We start from the raw sequence: 27,868 nt of genomic DNA, 5'->3' as shown, positions 1-27,868 counted from the left end.
AAGTCAAAGGTTGTTTAATGCCCGGTCAAAGCCTGTCAAAGTTTTGGTCATTAGTGGTCAACGGGTCAGGTCAACGAGTCGGATCAACGGGTCGGGTCGGGTTTTGACCAGTCAAACCGGTCAAAACAGTTCCAAAACCGATCACTTTTTCCTTCCCCACGCGTAGTGGGGGCGCGTGAACAGTGCTAAATTCCCGAAAAAATTCCTAAAAATTATTTTGAGAAATTTTGAGATACTTACAAAGCTCGGTTCACAATTTTGAACGGCAGAGAGATCGATTTCAACAAATCGAAAACTTTGACCGCTTCACCTCTTCACACGTCACCGTCGACGGAGACCAAGGATGACACCGGCAAACTCAGAACGATGCAAGGAATACGATGGTGCGGGAGGTGTCGTAAACGGATGCTCAGATAGTCGTGAATTGACGAAAAACCAATTGAAATTGAGTTATTACCGACAATACTTTCGACTGAAATTAACGACGAACGGCGACGATTCACGACAAAAGCTTTGAGGGGTTTTGTTCCTCGCTCGACAACGAACACGATGGTGGTTTCGACTCATCGATCGGAGGTCGGACGGTTAGTATATCGGAGTTGAAAGAGGGGTTGATGGGAGAGGGAAAACTAGAAAAATTTCCAGAAACATACGGGAAATTGGGGGTTTATATAATCTCATAATTAAAAATGGTTAAACCAAGAGTTTAGCCACTGAACTTCCTGCACTTCATAAAACAGTCTGCCAACTTTAAAATTTTGCAATTTAACTCACTGTTTCTTTCAAAATACCAAATTAAATCCACCACTTTATAATTTCTTAATTTTAGCCCCTAAATTGGGGTGTTACAGTTAGTATTATTTTCTAGTGGCTTGATTGGATACAATTAAAAGTGGTCTGATTGGTAAAATTGAAAGATCGGTGGTAAAATTAAAATGGTTGAATAGTTAAGTGATCAATGATATAGTTTATATATAAAATAAAGGCTTAATTAGAAAATAATTGCCTAAACTATGTCATTTTTCCCAAATAGGTGCCTAAACTTTTTTCCGATTTATTCAGGTGCCTAACATCACAAACATTAACACTCTAGATGCCCTAACCATAGCGTTCATTAAAAACGTTAAGTGACCCATGTCATATTCTGGTAATTTGAGAATTTTATTTTAAAAAATAAATATTATTGTATTTAAAAAATAACCCAAAATTCTCATAGATAACAAAAAAGCCAAAGTCCCTAAAAATCCTAAGTTCACACGTCACCGTCGACGGAGACAAGGATGACACCGGCAAACTCAGACGATGCAAGGAATCGATGGGCGGGAGGTGTCAAGATGCTCAGATAGTCGTGAATTGACGAAAAAACCAATTGAAATGAGTTATTACCGACAATACTTCGATGAAATAACGACGAACGGCGACGATTCACGACAAAAGCTTTGAGGGGTTTTTTCCTCGCTCGACAACGAACACGATGGTGGTTTCGACTCATCGATCGGAGGTCGGACGGTGAGTATATCGGAGTTGAAAGAGGGGTTGACGGGAGAGGGAAAACTAGAAAAATTTCCAGAAACATACGGGAAATTGGGGGTTTATAATCTCATAATTAAAAATGGTTAAACCAAGAGTTTAGCCACTGAACTTCCTGCACTTCATAAAACAGTCTGCCAACTTTAAAATTTTGCAATTTAACTCACTGTTTCTTTCAAAATACCAAATTAAATCCACCACTTTATAATTTCTTAATTTTAGCCCCTAAATTGGGGTGTTACAGTTAGTATTATTTTCTAGTGGCTTGATTGGATACAATTAAAAGTGGTCTGATTGGTAAAATTGAAAGATCGGTGGTAAAATTAAAATGGTTGAATAGTTAAGTGATCAATGATATAGTTATATATAAAAAAAGGCTTAATTAGAAAATAATTGCCTAAACTATGTCATTTTTCCCAAATAGGTGCCTAAACTTTTTTCCGATTTATTCAGGTGCCTAACATCACAAACATTAACACTCTAGATGCCCTAACCATAGCGTTCATTAAAAACGTTAAGTGACCCATGTCATATTCTGGTAATTTGAGAATTTTATTTTAAAAAATAAATATTATTGTATTTAAAAAATAACCCAAAATTCTCATAGATAACAAAAAAGCCAAAGTCCCTAAAAATCCTAAGTCCCTATAATCCATTGACGTCGGCTTACCGGCCATGGACATCACTGTCGACGTTATCCTTGTCATTTTCCTAGTTAAATGTTGCCATCTTTGTCGCTGATTGACCGTCGGGATTGCGAAGGGTCATGATTTGTAGCGTCAGAGTTTGTTAGGGTACACACGTCGATTATCCGTCGATTAACTCCTGTTCTGGTGGCTTTTCATGGGGTTATTAGTCATCAAGTGGAGGTTCATCGACATTAAAAAGGTGATGGTCAGCTTGAGTTTAAGGGTTGAAATTAAAAAATTTCTAAACTTTTGGTCTTTTTAAAATATAATAATATTTTTAATTTTTAAATTAGATAAAAAAATTAAAATCACTATAATGTGACACATGTCCCTTAATGGTAAAATTTAACAGCCGTTAAAATCACTATAATGTGACACATTAGATACCTAGATGAATAAAAAATGTTTGGGTACCTATTTAGAAAAAAATGTATAATTTGGACACTTATTTTCTAATTAAGCCTAAAATAAAACATACGGACCAAGTTTTGTATTTTATTTTGAAATGGTTTAATTATAATATCAATACTTCAAGAATGTGTGTTGTTAACTTTTTATCCTAATCTTTTTTTTCAACTTTCACCCCTAAAATTTTCATTGTTCTCACTTTCCTGTCAACTACTTATTTTGTATAAGGTGATGATGTAATTAGGATAATAATTTAGCTCGAAACGATATTTTAATTTGATTTGACTTAATAGGGTATGTTTTTTTATTAAAAAATTAAATTTAAGTATCAAATCATAACTTATAGAGCATGAGGCGGGGTCAGAACGAGATTGAACTAAAAAATGAAAAATCTCTTATCTAAATTAACGATATAGTTTTATTTTATAAATTTAAAGATAATTATTATAATAGCCCTTTCTTTATAATTTTTTAATTAGATTAATATTTTATTGAATAAAAAGTAATTTATTTATATTTACATTGAATTAGATCATATAGGATATGATTTTTTATTCTAAAAGTTTATGTCAGATCAAATTTATATGGATGTAATATGTTCTTCATATCAAAACAAACTCGAATAAAGAAGCATAGCTTCTCGGATCAAATTAAATTGATTAAAATTTAAAATAAACCTAACACAAACCAAACAACCTCAATGATTAAATGGTTGTCCCTTTTTCCCATATATATGGGGTAAGGGGGATGTAAGATAGTAGGCTACCCCAAACACTAGGTTGAGAGCAGCTTCCGTACGAGACCTCCGAATTATGAAATGCCCTCCGTGGGACTCGATCCCACGACCTCAAGTTTAAGAACCTTGTGCTCTACCAACTGAGCTGGATGGTCATTTCGTATCCTCAATGATTAAATGATGATTATTATTTCTAGAGAATATGAGTTGGAGTACCAACGATTACCATGGTATTTAAACGTTCATTGTCAAATGATTGAAATTTTTTAAAACAAATACTATATAATAATCATTATTAAAAAAAATTCACCTACTTGATACATTTTGAAAATGTACATGAAAATATTGTTTCTTTCTTCTTTGGAGGTTGTCTCCCTGATTGACCCTTGGCTCTTGTTGGACGCGATGTGAAGCAACACCTAAAGTATCATGGAACTATACCTTAAAACTAGGTATGTCAACTCCTGTGAATTGTAGGCGTTTAGGGTTTATATATTGCAAGTATCATGACAAATAGAAGTTAGTAGGGTTTGGATTCTAATAGCCTGGGCCATGACACTTAGGTGGTGTTTGTTTTTACTATAACATCCCAAAATACGGGTTAGTGACTAAATTATAAAACTTCAGAATGTGTTGATTAAAGTAAGATATTTGAATAGTGTAATGATTTGTTCGGAAATATTTCCTGAAAATAATTATAATTATCAAAGGAATAAGGGGCAAATGGTCATTTAACATGAAGATATTTTGTTATCTCTTTATGAAGAGATAACGTTGGGGTAGAGTATTTAGAAAACCTTCTTCTTCTTCTTCTTCTTCTCCAACGTGCAGAGCATAAGGTGAGTTTTCTATTTGTTGGTATTTGTTAAATTGAAGATTGTTTTGATCATTAGATGATAACTAAGCTTATGGAAAGCTTAAGTTGTCTTATAATCAAAAGATGAATAAGTTATAAGAGATTTAAGAAAACGATTTTTTATATGAAATCATGGAATAGAGTTGATAAGTTGAATTTGACTTGTCATCTATGAGAATAAGAAGATAAAAGTGTTAGAATTGTATTTAGAACATATTGAAATTTGAGTATGATTCTTGAATTACATATGAAGGATAGGATTTTGAAGTTATAGATGATTTTCATGGATATAAGTTGGTTTAAGTAATGGTAGTTGAGTTTAATGACATGATAGGGGTTTAAAATAGAAGAATTAAGTGAAGAATTGATGATTTTCGGGGTTAAAATACAATTTCTGGGTAGAGGGAACTGATACCCTATGAAGGGAATCGATTCCCCCTCTTGGATGAAAATTCCAGTATGTGCAGGGGGAACAGATTCGCCCCTTGGGGGTATCGATTCCCCGGGAACAAATTCCCCCTGGAGGGGGGTATCGATTCCCCCCTAAATGAAAAAAATGGAATTTGATTCATTAAACCGGTTTAAGTTATTAACATCAAGTTTAAAGTTTAGGCTTCTGATAGTTGGTTTGAAATGATATATTTATGTAGATATTGAGTCTAAACAAGTTCTGGAATAATCAAAGGATTATAATCGAATCAAAGCAAAGCTAAGGTGAGTGCAATTTTAATTGTACTTATATTATTAAACGAACAATAGCTTGCAATGAGCCAATGAGGGAGTTACTATGGTAAGAAGTGACTTCTAAAATATTATTTGATATGTGATTCTTATATGTACATGAATACATGATATGCATAAACATAAGAGCATGAAACATAAGATACATGATATGATATATATGATTATATGCATATGTGATATATGCTATGAGATATGACTAATGTGAAATGAAATAAGCTATGTGAATATATGAAATGACATATGATATGCAATATGTGATATGATATGAATATATGGTTACACATACATGTGGTATATGACAGAAGAGAAGAACAAGTGATGAAATGTATTCATAATAAATGCCCATAGATATGACGAGAGTTATAGGTATAGTTGGCATGCCAAGAGTCGAGGGTTACATATGTCCTATAAGACATATGATAGGTCCTACGGGACACAGATTACATCCTTCGGGATGACAGGTCCTTCGGGACACAGATGATATCCTTCGGGATGATAGGTCATTCGGGACATTTATGCGAGCTGTGGTGACAGCATATGTGTGCACAACCTCAATGTACTCGCATACCTATTCTCAATAATATACATGGCAATACAATTGAAAGATAAATTAAAGTGAAAGTGGCACAAAAAGGTAAGTTTTACATGTACATGACATGCTTATATATATGTTATTGTGTAATAGATACATGAATGTTGAAATGTCATGTTCAAATGATAAGAATGCAAATTCATGAATTGGTTGTTAAATTTTTATTTATTGCCTCACTAAGTCTATGACTTAGCGTGTAAGTGATTTACACGTAGGTACCAAAACAGAAAGAGAACAAGAATAGAAGTGGCAAGACAGTATTATTACTAGAAGATCAGATCAGAAGTAATCGACAAAGTATGTATTTTGGTGTGTATAGATGTTGGCATGTAATAAGTCTTAATTACGAGTACTCTGATGGAGTTTATATTTTGTGGTAATTTTTATGTAAATTAACGTATTTTGCTTTAAAAAAGTTTTAAATTCCTCGTTTTTCAAAAGAGTCAAGTTTGAAAAGTCAATGTGACACCTCAGACTTGTATTCGAGCCGGGTACGGGTTGGGGTGTTACAGTTAATGGTATCAGAGCTAAGGTTTAGTCGATTCTTGGCATAAACTGGAGTCTACATTGTTTTATAAGGTATACATGCCAACAAAATTGTGAAAACTTCTGATCTGATGGAATAGTAAGTATACTGTTGTGCTAATAGAACTATATGATTGTATTTTTATAAATGTCCGGACAAGGTAGTTCTAGAAATGAAGTGGGAGATGATATACCCACTGAAAGCAGTTGCTGAACTATGTTTCGATATAACAATTTAAGGCAAAATGGTTTTTGGACTTGAATTGAATTTACAAAATGTATTTGGACTTAATTGAATTTATTCAAAATTTACAAAAATAATTCAAAGTTCTTTTAATTTAAAATTGAGCACAAAAATGTTTTTATGAATAGTAATTTACTATTTGAACAGTAATTACTATTTGAACAGTAAATCACTGTTTGAACAGTAACCCGAGGCTTAAAAATTCCAGTATGTAAAGGGGAACCGATTCCCCCCAAGGGGGTACCAATTCCCTCACTGTTTATCAGCCCAACGGTCATAATATTTGAATATTATGAAGGAGTATCGATTCCCTATGAAGGGGTACCGATTCCCCCCATTCTGGGCAGCCTATTTTTGCAGAAAACATTCCCAAACGGCTCCAAAATCCCCAACGGCTAGATATGACTTCAAACACATTCCAAGCTATAAATACAAGCTAAGAACACTTGAAGAAGTAAGAGAACAACTATCCAAGTAATCAAACACAAGAGAAGAGTTTTTCATTCTTATCTAATCTTTTTCTTGTAAATATTTTGTTCTTGTGAGCTTAATTCTTGTAAACACCTACCTTAGAGAGGTTTATTGTTTACATCTTTAATCCTTTGTAAAGGGGAAAGGTTCTAGCTTAGCCCGTGTAAAGCTAGGGAAAGGTTCTAGTTTAGCCTGGAAAAACTAGGAGTTTGTAAGGTTACTCTTTATCCTCAAAAGAAAGAACAATTAGTGAATTTGTTGGAAAATCCTTGGTGAGGAGCTAAGGTAGTGGACGTAGACTTTGATTGAGAAAGTCGAACCACTATAAACGCTGTCCATTCTCTATCTTTCAATCCTTACTCCCGAAACACAAAACCGTTCCGACCCCTCTTTACAAATCGTTCCGGTTATCGTTTCGAGCTTCCGAAAATCCTAACAATTGGCATCAGAGCCTAACTCGTTAAGAAGGTTTAACCACCTTGAGACGATCCTAGAAGAAGCTCTACCAATTCCCAACGCAACGACAAAGAAATGACTTTTTCCTCCGGTGCTTATTATCTTGAAGAATATCCTATTATGGATTCACAACCGGTCAACAAGCCACCCTTCTTCAATGGAGCAAATTATGCACATTGGAAGAATAAGATGATGTACTTTATTCAATCATACAATCTAGGAGCTTGGTACTCAATCATGGACGGTTACTCATTTCCACCCGGCAAGTACAACGATTGGAGTAGAGAAGAGCAGAAAAATTTTCAGCTTAATTCTAAGGCTATACATATTCTATTTTGTGCTTTAGCCCAATATATGGAGAGTCTCATCTTGTTCCAGTGCCAAAGAGATTTGGGATAAGATCCAAGTCACTCATGAAGGAACCGACGAAGTGAGGGAATCAAAGAAAAGTCTTCTCAACCATAGCTACGAGACTCAAGATGAAACCCATGAAGACATCAAAGCTATGACGATAGATTCTCTATGATTGTCAACGGTCTCAATGGATATGGAGAAGTAATCCCAAATGAGAAGCTTGTGAGGAAGATGATTTACTCTCTTCCAAAAGAGTGGCAATCAAAGAGACGGCCTTATCAAAGCAGAAACCTAAAGTCTCTCACTCTCGACGAGCTAATTGGTTCCCTTCTCACTCATGAGATGTGAAGGAAGATGAAGGGAAGAGAAGAAAAACAAGAAGAAGAGAAGAATGAGGACGTAGGCATCAATGAAAGCTATCAGATTCAGTGATGAGGTGGGTGAAGACGATGATGAACAAAAAAAAAAGAAATGGTCAAGCTCTTGAAGGAACTCAAGAGATTCATGATTTCCAAGGAAGTGAAACATAAATCAACCAAGAAGAAGAGTCCCCCGGTATGTTTTGATTGTCAAAGAAAGGGGCATGGCATGTATGAATGTCCTCTTCTAAGAAAAAGGGGAAGAAGGCATTTGTTGCATTGGAGTGATGAAGATGATTCCAATGATGAAGATGAAGTAGTCAACCTATGCCTCATGACCACTCAAGAAGAATTCGAGTATCTTCTAACTCAAATGAATTTAATTCATTTACTTTTGATGAGTTACAAGATGTTTATAATAGGTTGTATTTGGGATTTAAGACCATGAATTCCAAATATACGAAATTAATTTCAAAACTCAAAATTGAAAATAAATCGATTTTGAAAGCTAGAGTTGATTTTGAAAATCAAAATGAAATTTTGAAAAATGATTTAGAACTTTCAAAAATCAAAATAAATGATTTAGAAAAGAAAAATTTTGAGTTAGAAGTTAAGCTTGAAAGCTTAACAAAAGAAAAAGAATTAATTTCTAAAAACAATCTATTATGTTTAAAAATGGCAAAATGCTCACATTGCCATTATCATGGTCATATGGAACATACTTGTCCTTTGAAGAAAGGAAAACATTTTAAAATTAGGCAAGTATGGGTTCCAAAAGGAACAAGGGGCATTGTAACTAACGTTCAAGGATCCAAAGCAATTTGGATACCAAAATCTACTTAAATGTCTCTTGTAGGTGTGTGGAAGCAATTGTGATGAAAATTATGATATTCAAGATGCTCTAGCCACACATGAAAAAGGAATGGGTAACCTCTAAGCTTAATGCTTTTAATTTTGGTTATTTGGTTGCTCATTTGATTTTAAGCATGCATGAGTTTTGGTTTTAAATGATTATGCATCATTGTTTTAATCTCATGTATGTTGAAAAGATGATTATGATGAACATTTATTTTTGAGAATTTTTAGTTCATCAAAATGAATTTTGGTCAAAAATTCATTTTAAATGCTAATGATATCTCTCTAACAATTGATATCAAATTTCAAAATACTTTTATTTTATAAATTTTAATTTTTGGCCTAAATTTGAATGTTTATGCATGTGGTCTAAATGAAAATGATATCTCTCTAGCAATTGATATCAAATTTTTAAAATTGCATAACATTTTTGGAAAATTTTATGCAAATGCACTTAATTTTAGCAATTGGTATTAATATCAAATTTCAACAATTGGTATTACATAAAGTATTTTAGACTTTGATATATTGAATTTCATGTGCTACAAATATGTTTGTTATTCTTTTTAGAAATTCAATATTTTGTTTAAGTGTCAAGATCTTAAAAGCTTAATTTTGTTTGGAATACATTTATTGAGGGGAGCTTTGATTTTTCAAATTATTTTTAAATGTAAAATTTACTACTTACTCTCCAAAGTTATTTTAAACTTCAAAGATCGAATTATTTTTGATATAACAAAAAAGGGGAGAAGTTTAGTTTGAAAAATTCAATTTCTTAATGAAAAAGGGGGAGCTTAACATTTTCATATGTTTTCCAACAACTAGTATCTTTTTCATTAAACATTTTATTAAGGGAGAGTTTTTGCCAAAAACAATTTTTCAAATGTTTTGTTATATCAAAAAGGGGGAGATTGTTGAACTATGTTTCGATATAACAATTTAAGGCAAAATGGTTTTTGGACTTGAATTGAATTTACAAAATGTATTTGGACTTAATTGAATTTATTCAAAATTTACAAAAATAATTCAAAGTTCTTTTAATTTAAAATTGAGCACAAAAATGTTTTTATGAATAGTAATTTACAAAAAGGTAAGTTTTACATGTACATGACATGCTTATATATATGTTATCGTGTAATAGATACATGAATGTTGAAATGTCATGTTCAAATGATAAGAATGCATACTCATGAATTGGTTGTTAAATGTTTATTTATTACCTCACTAAGTCTATGACTTAGCGTGTAAGTGATTTACACGTAGGTACCAAGAAACGAGAAGAGCAAGAATAGAAGTGGCAATGACAGTATTATTACTAGAAGATCAGATCAGAAGTAATCAACAAAGTATGTATTTTGGTGTGTATAGAGTGTTGGCATGTAATAAGTCGTTAATTACGAGTACTCTGATGGAGTTTATATTTTGTGGTCATTTTTATGTAAATTAACGTATTTTGCTTTAAACAAAGTTTTAAATTCCTCTGTTTTTCAAAAGAGTCAAAGTTTGAAAAGTCAATGTGACACCTCGGACTTGTATTCGAGTCGGGTACAGGTTGGGGTGTTACATTTACTGTGTAAGATCTATAAAGTTTTTATGTCTGCGCCGCGCAGACTACGCGTAAATATTGGGCTTCGCAGACCGTTTGTTTTTTAGAAGACAGAAGCTCTTCTAACGTCTACGTGTGGTCTGCGTGGCGCAGACGTGATTTTATGTCTGCAGACATATTCTAACTTCTTCAAAGAGGTTTTTATATTTGATTTTATATTATATTTGATTTTAATTTTAATATTATTTTTTTAAATAAATTAAATATTAATTTTTAATATTATATTATAGATATTAATTTTAATATTAATTTTTAAATAAATTAAATATTAATTTTTAAAATAAAATAAATATTAATTTTTTAATATTATATTATAGATATTTAATTTTATATAATATAAATTATTTTATATATTATTAAAATTTTATATTTATTTTAATTATTTTGATTTAAGTTTAAATATATTTTTTTGGATTTGTTATTTTTAAATTATATTTAAACTTTTTATACAAATGTAAGTATTTAAACCACATTGCTTATAAAAAATGATTTCATTGTTTGATAATTAAGATTTTAAAATATAAAAATTATAAATTATGTTTTTAAAAATTTAAAATATAATCACAAAATAAAAAATAATCATAAAATAATTTGATAAATTAAAAATATTTTCTAAAATATCATATAATTATAAAAATAAATTTGAATATATATTTAAAAAAATTAAAATTATTACATAATTGTATATTTTAAAAAATCATATAATTTAATGATCATTATAAATTTTATTCTATAAAACTTATAAAACTAATAACACATGTGATTATGTGAGACTTATAATAGAATTAATAAGGTGATGTTTGTTTTTCTAAAAAATTATTATTATAGTTGTATGAATTATTTAAATTTCAGTATTGTAAACTAAAATTATTTAAACCTCAGTATTTCAAAACTCTTTTATGTATAGAACCTTTCAAATATCATTTTTAAGCTTAGGATAAATTTTCACAAATTTTCTCTAATTAATTTCTTAGAGCCGAATATCATAGTGGTTAGGGTTTTTGTTTTTCACTCAATTCAAGCATGGATTCCACATCTAAACAACATTTTAAGGCTTCTACAATCAAAGCCCTAACATAATTTAACCAAGTCACAATTTTCTCAAAACCCTAGGTATGACTAAATGAAATTTCACCCAATTTCAAGTAATCATACAAGCTTTAGAATTAATTTCCAGCATCAAAAACATAAAAATATTTCATCAAATCCTCAAAATCAACAAATCCTACATAAACCCTAATTTCCAAACCAATCATATAAGCATGATCTCCATCTAATATTTATACCGAATGATAGAGAATTTAAAGGGGATTGATTTTCTATCTAATAGCTTAATCAAAAAATCAATCGAATAAGCTTTAAAAAAATCTTACCTTGTAGGTATGGTGGTGCACGTTTTGGGGCTGGAAGAAACTGAAAATTTCTGATTTTTCTTCAATTAAAACATAATACACTTGGTTTAATCTAAGGTAAATGAATTTAAAATTCATTTAATGTGAAATTATCATTTTACCCAAACATGATAATTTCAACTTGTCATTGCATTATCATCCCTTTTAATATTTCAAATTAAAATATGAACAAATAAAAATCAACTTTTCATCTTTTCCCTTGGAAATTTTAAAAAACTGCATTTTAGTCACTAAATTTTTCAATTTCTGCTAAATATGTAAAACCGACTTCAATTCCACTGATCCACATTAAATTTCATTGTTCTAAAATTTGGAAATAATATTTCAAACCTTTATCTATCATCCTACAAATTTTCGTAAAATTCTGGTTCGATCCGACTATTCGATTTTCTTTCAGACTTTACTCTTTATAACTTTTAACACAAATTTCGGATCAAAATTGTAATAAGAAGACTCAAACCTAGGACTATTAATGATTATAAAATCACTTGAATTATTAAAGAAAATATGATTATTTAACTGTATAGAATACATTATATATATATATATATATATATATTTAAAGTGTAGTTCTTATAAGATTTAAAATAAAAATAAATTTAATATTTTTAAATAAATTTAATATATTTTCCACTTTCTCCATTCCTTATATGTAGTTCTAGAATTTTCCTTTAGAAAAAAATCAAATTCTTTTTGCGCAGGAAATCTCAAGAAAACCATTTCCACGATATATCCACTGCTTTAACGAGGAATAAAACCATGGAAGTACATGTATGGAGTCAAGAAAGTGGAGACAAAAATATATATTAAATTTACTTTTATTTTAAATCTTATATTAATTATATTTTTAAATATATATAAATTCTGTTCAATTATAATTTAATAATAGGCTTTCTTTAATAATTTAGGTGTTTTATATTCCGCAAAAGATCTAAGTTCGAGTCCTTTTATTATTATTTTTATTTTCATTTTTCTGCTATTACTTTTGATATAAGATTAATATTTTATGTTGTTAGCTTATTATCAAATGGGATGTTGGCGCGGTGGTAGAAGCAAATGTAATTAGGGGTATACAGATTAGGATATCGGTTTCAAAATTTTAGATTTTCGAAATTTTTGAATACTTAAAATAGTGAATATATATATATATATTATTTTAATTATTCACATACAATAAACAATTAAACATCATAATTTTTATTAGATTAGAGCTTTAATAGGTAAGTGTGTTACTCATTTATTGGACTAAAGGATATATAAAATCTAAAAGTAAAGTTTTATTCTTCGGATTTTTAGATAATTCGAAATTAGAATTTATCTTATATGTATCTAATCTAATTATCTAAAAAATTAGATATCCAAAAATAAAAAACAGATAAAATATTTAAATTTTTAGATTAAATTATCGAATCAACAGATCTAATCGATCTGATAGGATCTTTTTGCACATCCCAACAGGAAACTCCTCCTTTAGTTTTAGGATTGATTCCCTATAATAGCTTTTCCTTTTTGTTTATATTTTTCTTTCACCAAATGGTAACTCGTCACCATCTGGTTGGGAAAAAAATATTTAAATTAAATATAAAGAAGTCTTTAAATTGTGTCATGACATATGTTGTCATATGATTAGAGGATTAAATAAATTAAATTAAATTAAAATTATGATAAAATTGATAGAATGTATAAATAATAAGAGTTAAAGTGTAATAATACCAATTTGTAATTGTCACGTCAACCCTTCTATTAAATATTACGGTGAGTGGCTTAATTGAATGAATTTAAAAAATTTAAGTGACTTGATTGATAAAAAATAAAAAAAAATACTCAAAATGAAAAGTGGTAATAGTTAAGTGGTCTATGGTATAGTTTATAAATAAAAAACCCAAATTAAAGGAAAAGGAGTTCCTGCTTTAATGCGTCTCTTTATGCCAACACTCGTTTGGTCCTCTCTCTGCTTCTGCAAGAACTTTGGGTCAAAATCATTGAGACATACAGGAAATACAACACTTAAACAAGAAGAAAAGAATTTTTGACAATTTACTAAAATTACCCTCATAAATGGAATAACTTGGGGTTGGGTGAAAAATACAGAAATTCTTTTCCATAATGACTTAATATTCCCGGTTTCTATGCTTTCTCTCTCGTCATTGGCCATTTTGCTCTGCAATTCTTTACTTATTCCCATTAATGATGTCTCTCTCTCTCTTTCATAGCTTCTATGCTGCATAAGGTATTCAATTGTTTGATTTCTTAAGTTTCTTTGTTGTTGCATTTTATGAAGTCATTCAAAGGATAAGAACGTAAACATTCCAAGGTTTTATGCATTAAATTAAGAATTTTAGTTTTACACAACGTAGAAGTGATGATGATATAGCTGCAAAAGTTTCCCGATGGAAAATCAGTTTTTTCCCTCGAGAAATGGCAGTAACATCAAATCATCAGTTTTCAAGAAAAGAAAACCCAACGTCGCATCACAGGCCATAAACTCGCATTAAAAAATCCACAAAATCTTGTTCTTCTCAGGCGGGCTTCCCTTGGCTCTCTGTTTGCTGGAACTGTGTGTAAAGAAGAAGAATAAGAAGAATAGGAGAAGGTTTAATGGGTCAAATAATATCTTTCATTCAAAAACGTTTGTTGAGTCTATTTTTCAAATCCGTTGGTAGATGTTCGAGTCGTCAAAGTGAGGAGATATCAGAATCAGATGGTTTAGAGGACCCAAATGAGGAGTATACTTTGTATTCTTCCAGTGACGGTGACAGTGACCAAGGTTCTGGCTTTAGATTCCATCAAAACGTGGGCACTACTTGCACTGATATTGTGGAAGAGAACAGGCATGGTCCTTCACCATGTGTTTTGAACGTGGAGAATTTGGAAGAAAGACAACTAGTTCTTGCCCCCGAAAAATGGATACGCCATTATAGCAGTTCTCAAAGGATGTTGCTTGTTGGTGAAGGCGATTTTTCTTTCTCTGTTTGTTTGGCACGTGCTTTTGGTTCTGCAACAAACATGGTAGCCACTTCCCTCGACTCTAGAGGTAAGAACTGAATTTTTTTTTTTTGAATCTTAAGTAGTAAGACTCATGTTTGAAGATGGAGTTGTGTGGATTTTGCAGGATTCTTGTTGAGAAATTATAAAAAGGCCATGGCAAACATCTATGAACTAAGAACCAGAGGGTGCATGGTTTTGCACGGTATAGACGCAACCGAAATGGCGAACCATTGCTACCTTGGAGCCATTAAATTCGATCGAATCATTTACAACTTTCCCCACGCAGGTTTTTGTTCAGATGTACCATCCGAATCCCAGAAACGGTAAGCCAAAAAAACCTTTTTGCACTAACTCGTCTATAAAAATCTCACCTTTTTCCCCATTTTTCCTTTTGCAGTCGGCATCAGTTGCTGGTGAGCTGTTTTTTCAAGAACGCCAAGGAGATGATAAACGAGAGTGGCGAAATCCATGTGACCCACAAATCAAATGGCTTCTTTCTGGAGTGGAATTTGCGAGGGCTGGCGGCCGCCGTGGGGCTAAGGCTTATACAAGAGGTGCCGTTCAAATTGACCGATTTCCCAGGGTACCGGACCAAGTACGGGTTCGGTGGTGACATGAATTTCTACTGTCATCCTAGCAAAACTTACATGTTTGGTTTATTTCCAACTATATCGCCATGAAAGTCTACTGTACTGTTAAATGATAGTAACTTGCAGTTGCTTTGTTCATAGGAAGTAGTAATATTTACCATGAAAACATTATGTTGAAGCTAAATATCATGAAATGAAGTTGCTTATTGTAAAGCTCAACGTCGTCAAAACAACATTAATTTAAAGATTTGGACAGTAACCTTAAAACCCAAAATCTTTCAAGTACAACACTCATCAATGTTGGGATCCAAATGAGCAAATGTTTCACTTGCAAGCAGACGTGCAAAAATGCGTTTTTCATTCACCGAAATTATAACGGATTATGGAAGGCGCGGGTTTTATATTTACTTGTCAGACGTTTGATTCTCTTCTCCCGACGACCTTCATTTCATCTCCTTCAACTGCATCTGCATTTGAGCAATGATTCTTAAGAACTACAGATATGTCAGCTTCAGAAACACCGGCAAGCTTGAAGTTTTCAACGGTGGTATCGAGATTCTTTTTCCAACCATCCATTCCTAGTTTGCATTCAAGTTGAGATCGTTCAAAGAGCATGTTGCCCCAGAAAAAGATGTATTTGTGATCTCATCACAGCTGCTTGTTCAGCTATTTCCTCTGCGAAAGCTCACCCTGATTTACGGTTCCGGTATCTCATTTTCTGCAGAACTTTCGGGTTTCTTCATTCTCTTTGACAGCTCTTCCTTCTTGCTTGAATTTGGATCTGTCAACTCATTAAGTCTCTGCTGCTCCAACTACTCCCACATTTTTGTTGCGTGTTTCATCTTCTACTCCGCACGGTCGAAAAGTTGAAATGTTTCTGCAGGATCCCAGGTCGAGGGGTCTATTTTCTTTGCAAGTGCGAAAGACCAATAAAGTTTGGCCATTTCGAATTGCTGCTGTCCAAATGCCAGCATCCCTTCGTAAAAGTCAGGTTTGATTAAGATTGCTTATACTTCTCTTTGGCCAAAGAATACTTTTCCGAACCCAATCGTAGGCCGTTTGAAGTTTTTCCGACACTAACTCCTTCCCTGCAGACTCATCTAACGGAATCCATTTCCTTATGGCACACATATAAACGTTTCCCCAATTAAAGAAAGCCAATGCAGCTACCTCCTGGAACTTGGCAGCAGCTTTATCGAAGAGGATTTGAGCTTCCTCGCTCGTAACAGTCTCCTCTAGAGCCTCTGAGCAGTGCTCCATTCCAAGCTCAAGCAAATCAATATAAGCATTGGGATCGATACCAGCATGGTTGCAGAAAAGCTGAGCAAACTCAAACAGACAAGCATCCATCTCCACTTCCTTGCACTCTGGATCCTCGGAAGCAGCCATTGTTTTTCCCTTTGAAGCTTCTTTCTCTGTCTTTTCAATATCCGTATCAACACCTTCCAAAGCAGATTCACCAAAGGACGAGTGCGCCAAACTTTCATCCAGACTTAGTTACCTGGCTCTCCAAAGGCTTGACATCCTCTTCTTCTGGTCCGGGCTCACGTCAACAATGTGCAATCTCAATATCCCAGATCCACTGGCTTTATCTGCTTCAGACTCTACTGGAACGAGGCATCTACAAAAGACTCGGCCAATCTGAGTTCTGTCGTGCATGTAATAGTCACCAAATCTCCATCATTATCCTTATATTTGATCAAAACTGACTTGGACGATGGAAAACATTTGCTCACAATCTCTCTCAACACTTTGAAGCCGCAATTAACTGGCATTTGGGAAAGCCTTATGTCATGATCATAAACAAGTTTCAACGGCCTCCACTGAAGTGCACATCTAGTATCCACCCACACATTGACGTAGCAAAAGACTGTTCTCTCTGGCAACCGTTATCCAGACAGCAGAAGCCCCAAGCGCAGCAAATGATGGTCGACTCTGGAGGTCCTGCTTAGCCTCCAGGCAAGGACCCAATGCAGTCCTTTATCTCCGAGCAATCTCCAAAGCATCCTTGTTATTGGGTTCAGCCCCCAAAAGAATCTGAACATCCTCCATCGCCATTTCAGACGGCCTCGAAAGCTCGAGCCCTGCGGAGAAGTGCTCGACAAAGCGTGGCAGAACCTGAATTGCCATATTACACTCAGCAATAACAGCATCATAATCAACGGGTTTCATTTGCATCAAACAAGCGGCCCTATTGCTGTGAAAGACGGCTCGGTCAGGGTGGGTTTTAGGGACAAGCTTAAGAGCATTATCATAGAGTCGAAGAGCAGAAACATAGTCATTTTGATACTTGACATTACCTTCTTCTCTGAGCTCATTGGCTCTTTTCAAGAACACAGAAGAGTCCAAGTCAACACCACCATTAAAATTATTACTGGAATTATTTTCAACTGAAACCTGGTTTGACTTTGAAACACCCTTCCTTTTCCTACCCTGATTTCCCCATAAAATGACGAAAAAATTCAAACTTTTTTATTCCCTCTATCGCTCAAAAGAAATTGGATGAAGAACTCTATTCTATTTCTGATACAAAACAGAGTATAAAATCATTGCAAACGATACTTTCGAGCCTATTAGAAACTTGGGTTCAGTGATAGAAACAGAGCCAGAGTGAGAGAAAATGATACTTACGGAGAATACATAATAAAGATGAGAGCATGCTAGCTTTCTTGTATTGAATCTGAGAAGTGGGATTCGAGTGAGAAATGAAGAGACAGGAAAGAAATGGAAAATGGGGTTTTAGACGTTGAAACCCTAGTGGTATAAGATAACCGTAGCTGTGTGAGATATCCACAGTGACAAATTAAGCCCAAGTTGGCCCTCAACTTTCCACTATAATTCGAAATCCATCGTGTTTGGATCAATGGCCCTCCCTAAATGAATGAGACGAAAAGTGGCCATCCGGTTTGCTTAAAAGCCCAAACTTCAAAGAACAATGTGGTAAATACGGTAAAAAGGGTTTTAGGTTTCAAGGTTGTCCTTTCTCATTGCCAGTAGTCCGTATCTCTGTTACGAGCCAGGCTCGATTGAGGCATCCCTCGTTCTAAAAAGAAACTTCTTCAAAGTTCAAACTGTGCCCAACTGCTGTTATTCTCTCTTTTGAGCCTTTGAAAATCAGTTCAGCCGCCATCCATTTGTTCTAACTTCTTCTCCAGGCCAGTTCCACCTTTTACTTCTTTTTCCAAGTCTTACGGCTCTGAATTCATATATATATATATATTGTTCCCAAATTTCTGTTATTTTCTCTCTTTTTTGACGGGTTCCATGCAAAGTTTGTTCTTTGGGTACTGGAATTTGTGTGTTTTGATTGATCCATACTTTAGAAAATTTGACCCCATTGAACATTATTCTTACTGTTTTATTTCTAGTATAATCTCTTCGTGTTGGTATTTTGTCAATTTTTCAACTTGTTGTAATTTGCTTTGATTCATACTTCAAACAGATTGTATTGAAATATTAGAAAGATGTCTACTGAAGCACCCACCACCATGGAAACTGAAACAGCGGCATCGGAGCCTAAACTCGAATCCAATTCACTGCCCCCAAAGCCGAAATTTGAGCCTCTGAAGGCTCATGAGATGTCGGACGGCCGAGTCCAGTTCCGGAAGGTATCGGTTCCACCTCATAGGTATTCACCTCTGAAGAAATACTGGATGGATATCTATACACCTATTTATGAACAGATGAAGATCGACATCCAAATGAACCTCAAAGCTCGTAAGGTTGAATTGAAAACTAGATTAGATACACCTGATATTAGTACTTTGTCCAAGCTTTCATGTTGGGTTTCGATGTTGCGGATGTTGTTGCGCTTTCCAGGGCCGGAGTCAGGCGTGGAGTACGACCGCTTAGAACCCAAGTTTAGAGGGCCTATTCTTAATAATAATAATAATTTTATAATTTTTAATAATTAAAAAAAATATTTTTACATAATTTAACGAATAATTATATCGTTAATCTAATAATAAAAATAGATCAATGTAAGTATTATTTTTCTTATTTTATTCAATAGCCCATGATCCCACGTGAAGCACTTTCTTATTGCACATGCTACAACAACTCAGCTTCCACTTGAAGCCAAGCAGCACATGCCTCCACCATTCTCATAATCCCACTCAAATTTTTACCTAAACTACTAAGGATTAAAAAACAAAAATAAATTTCGAAAAGTGGGGATTTCTTCACCAAATCAGAAAAAAATGGAATCCTACTCATTAGACCTTATCATCTTATCTAAGGAGAATAAATAAAAAGAGCATAACAACGAGAGGTGGGAGAAGTCGAGCGGGAAGAGAAAAAATAGATTGAAACAAAGGAAAATTCTTAGAAAAAATATATTGTAAACGCTCATATTCAAGAAATAGCAGATTCCAAACTCCAAAGGTTACATATTATTCTTTTTTTTTATTCTGTTCGAATGTATGTGTTTTTCTGATCGGTTCACTTTTAATTCATCGAGAGATTATGTTTTTTAGTTCGAATACATAACATTTTTTCCTTGTCGAGCATAGTAACGATTCATACATATATTCGAAATAATAAATATAAAAAAAAATAAGCCTAGAATTTACCTGAGAAAGGAAGGGTCTCACCGGAGTTGGGGCCGACGGTTAGGTCATAGGGAAGGAGGCCGAATAGCTTAAACGTTCTAGGGTTCTTGTATGTTGGTTTTATACGCCTAGATCTAGGTTTTGAGAGGTAGGTTCGGCGGTTTTGGGGGTGAGTAGAGGCTGCTCTGCCGTCGAGGGTTGCCGGAGTGAGAGGTATTCGAAGGGTCAGGTCTTTTTCGGGTTAGATTCGAGATTAGTTTTGGGGTTTTGGATGTAGTCATCAGCATATTTATTTCTATTTTATTTCGAATTAAACTTCAAGTTTTAGTTTATTTTATTCCAACCCATGTATCTTTAATATACTTTTTGATGTTTTTATTTTGGTGTTCATGTTATAACTATTAATATTTATGTTAACAGTGTCAATTATTAAATTGGGAATTTGGGATTTTATCTTACTTCAATGGGTTACAATTCTAATTGAATAATCCAGGTGCAATTGTTTTTTTCTTATACTTATTTATTAGAATTTGTTTGTGTTCGACTCTTTGATAAGATGTTGCCTAAAAACATTTGTCTCGAAGTGAAAAAAAGGAAGCGAGAGCAGGAGTTAAAGAGTCACAAAAAGGTGCTCTTGATAAATTTGTGTCTAAAAATGCTGATTCTCATGAAACTTTGAATCAATCAACTGAAAATTTACATATTGAAAATCTTGGAAATTCTGAAAATGTGAATGATGAAGTGAATGATCCAATTGATGAAAATGTTGAAAATTTAGGCATTGGTGAAGAAACACTTCCTCATTTGAATATATACGATCCTATAAATTAGGAGAATCTTGACAATAATGCGAGAGATATATTAGTTAAAAAAGGGCCCATAAGAGAAATAGATCTTGAATTTTCTGTTGATAAATATTATATACATTTCTCATATGAATGTTATTCTAGAAAGTTGAGCAATGGTGAGACTAGTGATAGAAAATGGTTAGCTTATTCCAAAAATATTGACAAAGTATATTGTTTTTGTTGCAAGTTGTTCAAATCGATTAGTAATGTAAGTTTGTTAGCAAATGATGGCTTAAGTGATTGGAAACATATTAGCCAAAGGCTTAAACAACATGAAAATAGCGTTGAGCATATGACTAATATGAATACTTGGAATGAATTGAGAGTAAGATTGGATAAAAATCAAACAATTGATAAAAATTTGCAAGAAGAGATTATGAAAGAGAAAGAGCGCTGGAACAAGTGTTACAAAGAATATTATCAGTTGTGAAATGACTTGCTAAACATAATCTTGCATTTGGAGGATCCAATGAAAAACTATATCAAGATAACAATGATAGTTTTCTGGGATTGATTGAAATGATTGCAGAGTTTGATGTGATTATGTTAGACACATTCAGGGTCGTGAAATTCATTATCATTATCTTGGACATAAAATTCAAAATGAGTTCATTTCCCTTTTGTCTCAAAGTGTGAGAAATTCTATCATTAAGATCATTAAAGAGTCTAATTATTTTTCCATAATTCTTGATTGTACGCCTGATGTGAGCCATCAAGAACAAATGACCCTCATAGTTCGATGTGTTAATATATTAAATAACAAAGTTAAAATTGAGGAGTTCTTTTTGGAGTTTCTAAAAGTGGATGATACATCTGGATTAGAACTCTTTAATGAACTACAAAATGTTTTGAAGTCTCTTGATCTTAATGTTGATGATGTGAGGGGACAAGGTTATGATAACGGTTCTAATATGAAAGGACAACACCAAGGTGTTCAAAAAAGATTTCTTGAAATTAATCCAAAAGCATTATACATGCCTTGTTCTTGTCATAGTCTAAATCTCACTCTTGGTGATATGACACATTCTTGGGTTAAAACTATTTCTTTTTTTGGAGTTGTTCAACGCATATATGCATTGTTTTTGGGTTCTACAAGAGATGGAAAATTTTACTTGATAATGTTCCTGGATTAACTGTGAAATATTTATCAAATACTCGATGAGAGAGTCGAATTAAAAGTGTCAAAGCTATTAGATTTCAATGTCCCCAAATAAGATTGGCTTTGTGTGAATTATATGAATCTTGTGAAAATGATGCAAAGTCAAAAAGTGAAGCTGAAAGTTTTGTGAATGCACTCTCAAGTTTTGAGTTTTTGCTTGGTGTTGTGATTTGGTATGACATTTTATTTGTTGTTAATATAGTAAGCAAGAAATTACAATTAAGTCTATGTGCATTGATACTACTATAAGGCAATTAAAAGGTGTGATGTCCTACTTTGAAAAATATAAAGATGAAGGCTTTACAACTAGTATGAATGTAGCTAAAAGTCTTGCACTTGAAATGGATATGTAGCCTATCTTTCCCACAAAACGTCGTGTGATTAGGAAGAAATTTTTTGGAGAGAATAATGAGGATAACGAAGTTGAATCGCCTGAAGAGTCATTTAGAGTCAATTATTTTTTTGTTGTGGTAGATATGTCAATTACTTCTTTGAAGAATATATTTGAGCAATTGAAGACATTTGAAAGTATTTTTGGATTTTTGTATGATTCAAATAAGTTAAAGTCATTAGACGATAATGAGTTGAAAGAATGTTGTGCTCATTTTCATTCTACCTTTTCTCATGGAAATTCATCGGATGTTGACTTAGATGATATTTTCTCTGAATTGAAAGTCTTACAAATGACTTTGCCGACAGAATTGTTATCCGCCACTGAAATTCTTAAGTTTGTCAAATCTGCAGATTGTTATCCGAATGCTTCAATTGCTTATATGATTTTATTAACTGTGTCTGTGACCGTAGCTTCAGCCGAAAGAAGTTTCTCAAAGCTTAAATTAATAAAAACGTACTTGAGGTCATCAATGTCACAAGAAATGTTGAACGGTTTAACAACATTAGCTATTGAGAAGGAGATGATAGGAAATATTGATGTTGATGTTATTATCAATGACTTTGCATCTCAAAATTCTAGAAGAAACCGTTTCTTATGAGAATTTGTGTATGTTGTTTTGTAGGTGAGAGGCGACAATTTTCGATTGAGAGAAATGATTCTAAGAGATGATTGAAGACATAATAGGAGTAAATTGAGTGAAAAATTGAGATGTCTCTTTATATATTTGGTAAAATAATGTTGGTTAATGTAATAAAATCTACTCGTATAGTTTTTAATGAAAAAATTTGTTTGACGCTTACCGAAATTTATTATTGAATTTTAAGTTATTTTTTTAAAGACCCTTAAAATGTCAGAACCGGCCCTGTGTTGTGTCCTTTGAGATCAAAGATATTAAGACGCTAAGAGGAGAGCACTTGTCTCGTGCCATTGGTAGACTGTCCGGGAAAGGCGGTAAGACGAAGTTTGCTATTGAAAATGCTACAAAGACTGGAATCGTCATTGCTGACACCAATATTTATATACTGGGATCTTTTGCAAACATCAAGATTGCCAGGGATTCTCTTTGCAGTCTCATTTTAGGTTCCCCTGCTGGGAAAGTTTACTCGAAATTAGACAAGTTACTGCCAGATTGGCAGAAAGGTTTTGATTGTTTTCGTTTATAATTTGCTGGCTTTGCTCTTAAATTTTGGATATTTATATCTGTTGTCCACACTGAATTCTTGTTGGGGGGGGGGGGAATGAAAAACAAGATCAGTAGGATATAGAGCATTTGTTTGGAGTTAATTTTGAGATATTTTACCCATGCAAACCAGCACTAGTACAGCTGTAGCAGTAAAGTTTCTGGTAAATAAATCTGCAGATAAAATGAAAAACAAGGATGGAATTTCAATTGATGAAACCAGAGTACTTCTGGTTTTCTTTTGAGTTGCAACAATTTGCCAATTGTGTATAAACAGTTCAAATCAAATGGATATTCAAGTAGACAAATTTCAATGAGTTAAAAGTTTGTCATTAACTAAAGAAATTGATGAAAATCGCAGGTGTTTGTCAGCCTCCAAAGAGAATCCCGGCAGCCTGCTCTTCGTTGCCATTGCATAATTTAAGAGCTTGTATCACCATTTCTCTTGGAAACCCCAACTCAACAAGCTTTGCAACTTTGGCTTCAAAATCGGGTTTCTGCAGAAAAACAAAGGAAGATTCTCAGATTTACATTAGTGATCAAACTCGAAGATTATATTAGAAACCGAACTGTCTTCATTTGGTTCTTGAATTTACCTGTGTTGCATTGCCTCCTGCACCTCCTGAAGCAAAAAGGAAAAAAAATCAAGAGAAATTCATATAATCATAATATGAATCACTTAAACCTATATTGTTCTTGACTATTTTTGTCATGATAACCATGTACAGGACCCTCCAAGGCTCCAACTCCAATAGCCCTCTAAATACGTGGTAAAACTGGAATGGAATGAATATATGTGTACGTAGTACAACCCGTACTCGAAACTTGCATCCGAATATAATAGCTTAAAACTAAGGTGGAATATGCCCTTACTAGCCAAACAATAAGCTTGTGGTAAAACTTGGCATGATATGAATATACGCATAAGGGGTACAAACCATACTCGACACACACATCCGAATGTAATATAGCTTAAAACTACGGTCGAATGTGTCCTTATTAGCCAAACAATAAGCTTGTGTATAGATGAACTTCTGGAGTGAAAGAAAAATGAAGCATGCATGGTAACATGAGTGAGATTCCGATTTACTAACCAGAAGACTGTCCTCCAGATTGCTCATTAGCATTCTTCTCTGTTGTTCCAGCCGTCACCTGAATAATCAGACAATGTATCCGTGCCGACGATACATATTTATTAATATGTCTATGTGTGTTTTATATTGGTTGTAGCAGATAATAGAAAAGACTTACAGCTCCTGAGCTCGATGCTTGCTTTGCATGCCTTTCTTCATCAAGGAAGCGAGAAGGGATGTCCTTTTCTGAGATGGAAAAATAAATTCAGTGGCAGGAAGACCGAAAAAAGATTATCAATGACCACGTGGTAATCAGAAACTCAGACAATTGCACAATACCCTGATTAAAGTCACCAACCTTGCAAAAACGGTACGGAAATTTCTCCTCCTCCGACTCTAAGAACATTATCCTTCAAGTCAATGATACACTGTGCAAATGTAGCATTAAGGATTATGCAAAATTACGAGTGTAAATTACAAAAATGGAGGTATATGTCACAATATTAAATAGAAATGAGGCTACCTGGTGCTTACGGAGCATATCCAATCCAAAGAGGAACTCCATATTGGGAGAGTCCAAAACCAAGAAGGAGCAAGGATAAAATATCTCTCCGATCTACGATAACATGAGAGAAACCAAGAAGTTGAATGGAACATTAAGCATGACAAGTGTATGGTTTGCATCATATATTATTCGCATGCCACTAAGAGAATTATACAAGCATAAACAAAACAAGAGATCAGTAATCGGACACATTTCATTTAAAAGCAACCAATAGACATACTACCTTGATTGGAGCAACATGTATCCGCCCTAGTATCTCGGATTGGCCAACTCCATGGGCAATACCTCTGTATCTTTGATCTAAAAGCCTGAGCAATCTGAAGGAGACGACAACAAAGCAAAACACATGCCGTTGATTTTAGTCTTATGAAGTGACAATTATAGTTGAAAGAATTTAAGGAAACATCTAATCAACATAGTTGCTGTTTTCAAGACGCAATACAATAATGTAAATCACGAAGTCCGCACCACCCCATGTAAGAGAGGAATATTTCTCTGACTATGAAGTTTCTACATAAAAAAAAGGAAAATTGTTTGCAATACATACCCACACCGCTCAGCACAGCTTTTGGAAATGATTGTCGACTGTGCACCACTATCAACAAATGCCTAAAAGCAAATTATAAGGCAACAGATATAATAAAATTATCTGAGTCCGGTAGTCAAACCGTATAATAAACTTCCAGGGTACTACTAAAATAATCCGGAATATCAACTAAAACATTATCACAAACAACTGCAAAAGAGTCTTGAACATGTGCAAGAGAAACCAAAAGCAAAAGCAAAGGGTATAATAGAAATTATAAAGCAATCAGAAAACGGTGACCCTTGTGAAATACGTATGCAGTTATATACAGAACTTGCCATTATATTTACCTTCAATGGGACACCATTAACCTCCATGTCCACGTACAGCATAACCTGATTAGAACGACAAAAAAATTACATTCTTAAATGGATGAAAGCTATAAATTTTAAAGGACAGGGTAAACAAGGGAAACAAGCCTACATACCACCCTTGCAAAACCTTTCGGGATTATATTCTAAGGCAGCAGCCCAGTTCTCATCAATCCCTTTCTGCATCAAGATATTGTATAAGATGTCAGTCAAAAGATCATATTGTCCAGAAAGAAAATGAGTGATAAGTATGGAAACACTAGACCCCCTTTGTCAAATTGAAATAGGTTCCAATTAAGTTGGATCGATATAACGTTGCAGAAAACTAACTAACCTGCCGAATGGCAGCTTCAATTTTCTTTTGTGCTTCGACATCAAAGGGATCAGCCTGAAGAAGAGCCTATGGAGCAAGATTAAACAAATGTGTATCAATCAAAGACATAATCGGGAAAATATAATTTATCATAAGTATGACCATGCTTTAGTATTTTGAAAGTTCAGTCAATAATTTTATCTGTTTGTAATATATTCCCCACTGGTTCACAACCAGCTATTGGCATAAACAACTAGGATGGGCTACTCACAAGGTCCTCCTCCTCTTGTTGTTGCAATTCAGATTTTCGTTGATGACGAGCTCGTAGAATCTCCTGCAGTTTGTTGAGGTCATTTCCGACAACAGCTTGGGCAAGTTCAGGATCAGTCTGAAATAGTTGTCCAATTAGATTAGAATCACCTCGAATCTGCTGTTGGAAAGCTGCGGGGTTCACAGCAGAACCGTCAGGATTGAAGCTCAAGTCATTGCCAGATGCTCTGCAATGAATCATACAATACACATCCATGTTAAAATCTCGTAACAAGCATCCAAGTCAGGTCAGGAATATTGCAGAGTAAAAGCAAGCAACCTCGAACCAGATAAGTAAACAATTTTTACCTCGAAGAAGCACCGGAAACCATCATAACTAGATCATCCTCCTTAACACCCAACGCACTCAATTTCTCAGAGTTGTTCATTACCCTCCCATTAAACAACAGTTGCTGCTGCTGTAATTGCACCGTAGTCTGCCAAACAACATAAACATAGCTTCACAGTCAACTCTCGAAACTCAAAGAAAACTTCTTTGAGTCGAAAAGGATAAAAAATTAAATCTTTTATCAACTAAAACATGCTAATGAATCTCGATAATCAACTTTCAAAAACCCCAGAAATTTATTAATTCAAAAGCGGGCATAACGATAAAAGGGTACTAACCTCAACTTCAAGCAAAGCTTTCAAATTTTCAACCTAATAGAAACAATTAAAACATGAAATCAGCCAAAAATGAATAAAGATTTAGAATAATAAGCATAAAGATGGGATAAAAGGTTAGCCTTCAATTTCAACTTTTAAAAACAAGAGAAACATAAAATCAGCAAAAGACAAGAGATTTAGAATAAGGATAAAGATGGGATAAAATGGTACTTAACAGTCTCATGAGGATCAACATCTAAGCTAAGGATCTGTTCATCCGACGTCATTACCGTAATTCTCATCCTGGCGTTGGCGTTAGATCTTCTCTGTCTCTGTTGGCAGATGGGTGAGATTTAGGGGAAGTTTTGAGGAAAATAATGAGAATTATTTAGTAATGTATATAAAAGGAAAAGAAAGGAGATGACTTTAACCTTGTTCCACTTAAAAACTTGTGTTGCTTCTTACTACAGAATTTCCGTTGTGTTCGGTCTATAACTTCATCTCGAAGTAGATAAAAAAAGGGGGTAAATTATATGTTTAGTATCTTAATTATTATTTT

The 27,868-nt window shown here is 33.7% G+C and overlaps 2 protein-coding genes and 2 pseudogenes across 3 annotated transcripts; 2 read left to right on the top strand and 2 right to left on the bottom strand.

Moving 5' to 3' along the window:
* The first annotated feature begins 13,966 nt into the window (after positions 1-13,966).
* On the top strand, positions 13,967-15,525 carry LOC120164520 (uncharacterized protein At4g26485-like). 2 transcript variants are annotated; one of them, XM_039174229.1, is made up of 4 exons: positions 13,967-14,067; positions 14,361-14,871; positions 14,950-15,148; positions 15,223-15,525. In XM_039174229.1, exons 2-4 carry the CDS (start codon positions 14,436-14,438, stop codon positions 15,503-15,505), a joined length of 918 nt encoding a protein of 305 aa, XP_039030160.1. In that variant the 5' UTR covers positions 13,967-14,067; positions 14,361-14,435; the 3' UTR covers positions 15,506-15,525. The 2 variants fall into 2 exon arrangements, with proteins under 2 accessions (XP_039030160.1, XP_039030161.1); XM_039174230.1 differs by lacking the exon at positions 13,967-14,067 and having other exon boundaries at positions 14,104-14,871.
* Positions 15,526-15,649: 124 nt separating this feature from the next.
* Positions 15,650-18,545, bottom strand: LOC120164600 (annotated as a pseudogene).
* A 334-nt stretch (positions 18,546-18,879) lies between these two features.
* On the top strand, positions 18,880-20,796 carry LOC120164599 (RNA-binding protein PNO1-like). The gene is made up of 2 exons (XM_039174291.1): positions 18,880-19,274; positions 20,550-20,796. The coding sequence occupies exons 1-2, from the start codon at positions 18,880-18,882 to the stop codon at positions 20,794-20,796; spliced, it is 642 nt and encodes a 213-aa protein (XP_039030222.1).
* Positions 20,797-23,727: 2,931 nt separating this feature from the next.
* On the bottom strand, positions 23,728-27,687 carry LOC120164464 (annotated as a pseudogene).
* Between the last annotated feature and the right edge of the window lie 181 nt (positions 27,688-27,868).

The sequence above is a fragment of the Hibiscus syriacus genome, unplaced genomic scaffold, assembly GCF_006381635.1.
Source record: "Hibiscus syriacus cultivar Baekdansim isolate YM2019G1 unplaced genomic scaffold, ASM638163v2 tig00111540_pilon, whole genome shotgun sequence".
Classification (NCBI taxonomy): domain Eukaryota; kingdom Viridiplantae; phylum Streptophyta; class Magnoliopsida; order Malvales; family Malvaceae; genus Hibiscus; species Hibiscus syriacus.
The sequence above is the reverse complement of the archived record's forward strand: the minus strand, read 5'-3'. Positions and strand labels throughout refer to the sequence as shown.